At 39.1% G+C, this 3,732-nt stretch overlaps 1 protein-coding gene across 1 annotated transcript; it reads right to left on the bottom strand.

Annotated features, from left to right (window-relative positions):
• Positions 1-1,061: 1,061 nt before the first annotated feature.
• Positions 1,062-2,018, bottom strand: OR2T1 (olfactory receptor family 2 subfamily T member 1). The gene has a single exon (XM_020911871.2). It carries the CDS (start codon positions 2,016-2,018, stop codon positions 1,062-1,064), a length of 957 nt encoding a protein of 318 aa, XP_020767530.2.
• Between the last annotated feature and the right edge of the window lie 1,714 nt (positions 2,019-3,732).

Below are 3,732 nucleotides of genomic sequence, written 5' to 3'. Positions count from 1 at the left end.
TGTGGTGTTGGAGAAGAGAGAGTTCCTTGGACTGCAAGGAGATCCAACCAGTCCATCCTGAAGGAGATAAGTCCTGGGTGTTCATTGGAAGGACTGATGCTGAAGCTGAAACTCCGATACTTCGGCCACCTCGTGTGAAGAGTTGATTCACTGGAAAGACCCTGATGCTGGGAGGGATTGGGGGCAGGAGGAGAAGGGGACGACAGAAGATGAGATGGCTGGATGGCATCACTGACTCGATGGGCATGAGTTTGAGTAAATTTCGGGAGTTGGTGATGGACAAAGAGGCCTGGCGTGCTGCGATTCATGGGGTCGCTAAGAGTCGGGCACGACTGAGCGACTGAACTGAACTGAGCTGATGTTTCTCCAAAATCTTAGAAATGCTTTCAGGAAAACAGTCCTGTCATGTTGTCTTCTCTGGACAATGCCGTTTGCTCTCTTCCACCAATTTTAGCTTCTCTCACAAATAGTTCTTGGCAATGGGTTGCAAACAAGCTAAAGTTAAATACTTTATTTCTACATAAAATAAAAAAAAATCACCTAATGATTTTAGTAAATATAATGGCTTCTTGAGAAAATATGCTGAGTGACTTTTCCTACCATCTGACATCTGGGATGTACAGTTAGCTATCCATCTGTCTTCCTAAATGGCCGGATCAGAGTATTAATATAAACCTAGAGAAAAAAAAGATTTCTCTTATCCTTAGATGGTGAGCTCTATTTATACACTAGAATCATGTGTGTTTGTAGTGCCATCTTCTCTCTTCTACTCCTTAACATACTTCATGCTATGTAAAATTTCATGCAATTTATTTTACCTCTGAAAGGTAAAATTGCAATTTTAGTTTGTGTTTCTGGAAATCACGGAGCATTTATTTTGAATACGTATGAATAGGGCAGGAGGAAAGGAAGATGAAGAAAGGAGACCAAGAAGACACACTTTTTATAAGGATTTTTTTTCTGCATATTTGAACCCATCCTCCAGTTTAATCTTTCACTGAGCATGGCCACATTGGTCAAAGAGGCTCCCGTTCACCATTTGCATAGGAAGGAGTCAAGTGTCAAAAAGCATCCCCCGACACTCTCTGTGTACCCTTGAACCTGCCCAGTACCCTCTTCATAGCTCCAGTCACATCTTTGTTTCTCAAACTGTAGATGAGTGGATTCAGCATGGGTGTGAGGATGGTGTAGAACACAGAGAAGACTTTGTCTTGTTCTGGCCTGTGGTAAGAGTGTGGCAGCATGTACGTGTACATGGCAGCCCCATAAAACAAGGTCACCACTGTCATGTGAGATGAACAGGTGGCAAATGCCTTCTTTCTCCCTTCCACTGAGCTCATGCGGTGGACTGTGGTCAGGATTTGAGCATAGGAGGCAATCACCACAGAGAAAGGAATCAGCAGCATCAAGACACAACACACATACATCACTGTCTCATAGAGAGCTGTGTCTGCACAAGCCAATTTCAGGACGGCAGGTGCCTCACAGAAGAAGTGGTTAATCTCCCGAGAGTTGCAGAAGGGGAAACTCATGGTTATGGGAGTTAGAAGAAAGCCATCTAAAGAGCCCCCAAACCAGGAACCTGCTATAATCATCCAGCAAACACGGCGGCTCATTAGGATTGGATAGCGGAGCGGGTTGCAGATGGCCACATAGCGGTCATAGGCCATGAGACCCAACAGGAAGAACTCAGCTCCCACAAGAGTGAGGTAGAGGAAGTGTTGAGCTGTGCATCCCACAAAGGTGATGGTCCTCTGATCCAGTAGGTAATCTACCAACATCTTGGGCACAATGGTAGAGATGTACATCATGTCAATGAAGGAGAGGTGGCTAAGTAGGAAGTACATGGGAGTGTGGAGGTGCGAATCAGTGCGGATCAGAAATATCATGACCCCGTTGGCCATCAGTGCAGTAAAAAAGATAATAGAGATGATGGCAAAAAGCAGGCCTGATGTTTCCTTTCTATTGAACAGCCCCATGAAGGTAAAGTCTGTAGAGGATGTGTTGTACTCTTCCATTGATCCCATGAGGGCACTGCTGTGACCTAGACTCTTTCAAATAAAACCATGATATTTACAAGGAATTAACACAGCATACAGATTGTTTGTTAAGAAGTAAATTTCTAAAAGTTTATTACTTTGTATATTTCTAAAAGTTGGAAGGAAACATTTAACATACTTTTCTTCATATTACTTTGCTATTTTGATACTTAGGAACTAGTCTGTTCTAGAAGGGTTTTAAGTAAAATTATTTTAAATCAATAATTCTTTAAATCATTGGACAAGATGACATCAGCAGATAATATCATACAACAGTGATATACATAACACTTAAGGATGCACACCATGATATACAGTAGTTAAACATAACCTGGTCTCTTGCATATGTGTGTGCATCTCTGTGTGTTTAAATACTACCTTTAATGCTATCCTTATTCAGTATATCTTTATTGTTAACAATTATCAGCACCATTTTCAAAACAGCTCAGGACTGGCTGTTCACAGTGTGTGTCTGACTTACCCACAAATATAAGTAATTTACCATTGGGTTGCAAGTCAATGTCTATAAGTGTTTTCTTGGTGTCAGTTCATCTATATTGCAGACAAAATTGAATAGAGGAAGTAAAGTGGGCAATGGAAATTACTCTCTCAAACCCAGATGTGAAAGGATCATCTCATACAAGAGGCATTCACTGTTACAGAATTATTTTTATTTTTTGAAAATTAACTTTCATTTAAGATGATGAATAATTAGCATTAGGATTATGATTAGTATTAGCATGTAGCATTAGTAGTTAGGATTCAGGACTGACACAAAGACATATATATTGAACAACTGACCTATTGTTTTTGGAAACTGGAATATCTTTCCCAGTAATTCATAATTAAGAAAAATTCATTGACTGTGTTCTATATAACTTCTGGGGATGATAAAGGAAAAATTCCACAACAAAAGTTTTGAAAGTTAAGTACGAGTTTTCATGTGCTTGGAGTTAAATATGTCAAGGTGAGATATAGTTTATCAACAAGTTTGAAAGTTAAATTGATCAAATTAGTCTATGTTCCTTCTAAATATACCAAAAATATGAGAATTTGAGTCAATTGCACAGAAAAATAACACTATTGAGATAATTATAATGGTATTCTGAACAGTTTGTGCCTTGTGCTTCATATCTATTGACTCATCAAGCTTCACAGTAGACCTTAGATGTGAGAAACTATAAAACCCCCTTTCACTAATGGCAGATTTAGAAGTAATATTCCCACAGTCATACATGATGTTGGTGGCAGGGATTTTTGTACCAAGCAGCCTCAATTCATTCTGTGTTCTTATAGCCCAGAGCAACAAATAGATGTTTATGCTGGCCATCAAGTAAAGTGTGCCCAAAATGTGAATTGTTAAATGTGTATAGTTAAATTTTTAACTATAGGTAATCATTAATGGATGGCAATACCGACTCAATGGACATGAGTTAGAGCAGGCTCCAGAAGTTAGTGATGGACAGGGAGGCCTGGAGTGCTGCCGTCCATGGGGTTGCAAAGACACGATTGAGCAACTGAACTGAACTGAATCATTAGTGTGACCGGTGAAAATTAGTCATAATCAAGAGAATATCATCTTAATTATTATAATCTAAACTGCTGATTTTTAAGAAGGTAAACTCTGTTTTTCTCATTTTTTACTTTATTTTCTTGCTAATTTTAAAATCTTTGGTGCCAGATATCATATATT

Source organism: Odocoileus virginianus, chromosome 3 (assembly GCF_023699985.2).
Source record: "Odocoileus virginianus isolate 20LAN1187 ecotype Illinois chromosome 3, Ovbor_1.2, whole genome shotgun sequence".
In the NCBI taxonomy this organism is placed as follows: Eukaryota; Metazoa; Chordata; class Mammalia; order Artiodactyla; family Cervidae; genus Odocoileus; species Odocoileus virginianus.
Note: the sequence above shows the minus strand (reverse complement) of the source record. Positions and strands in the feature narration are given on the sequence as shown.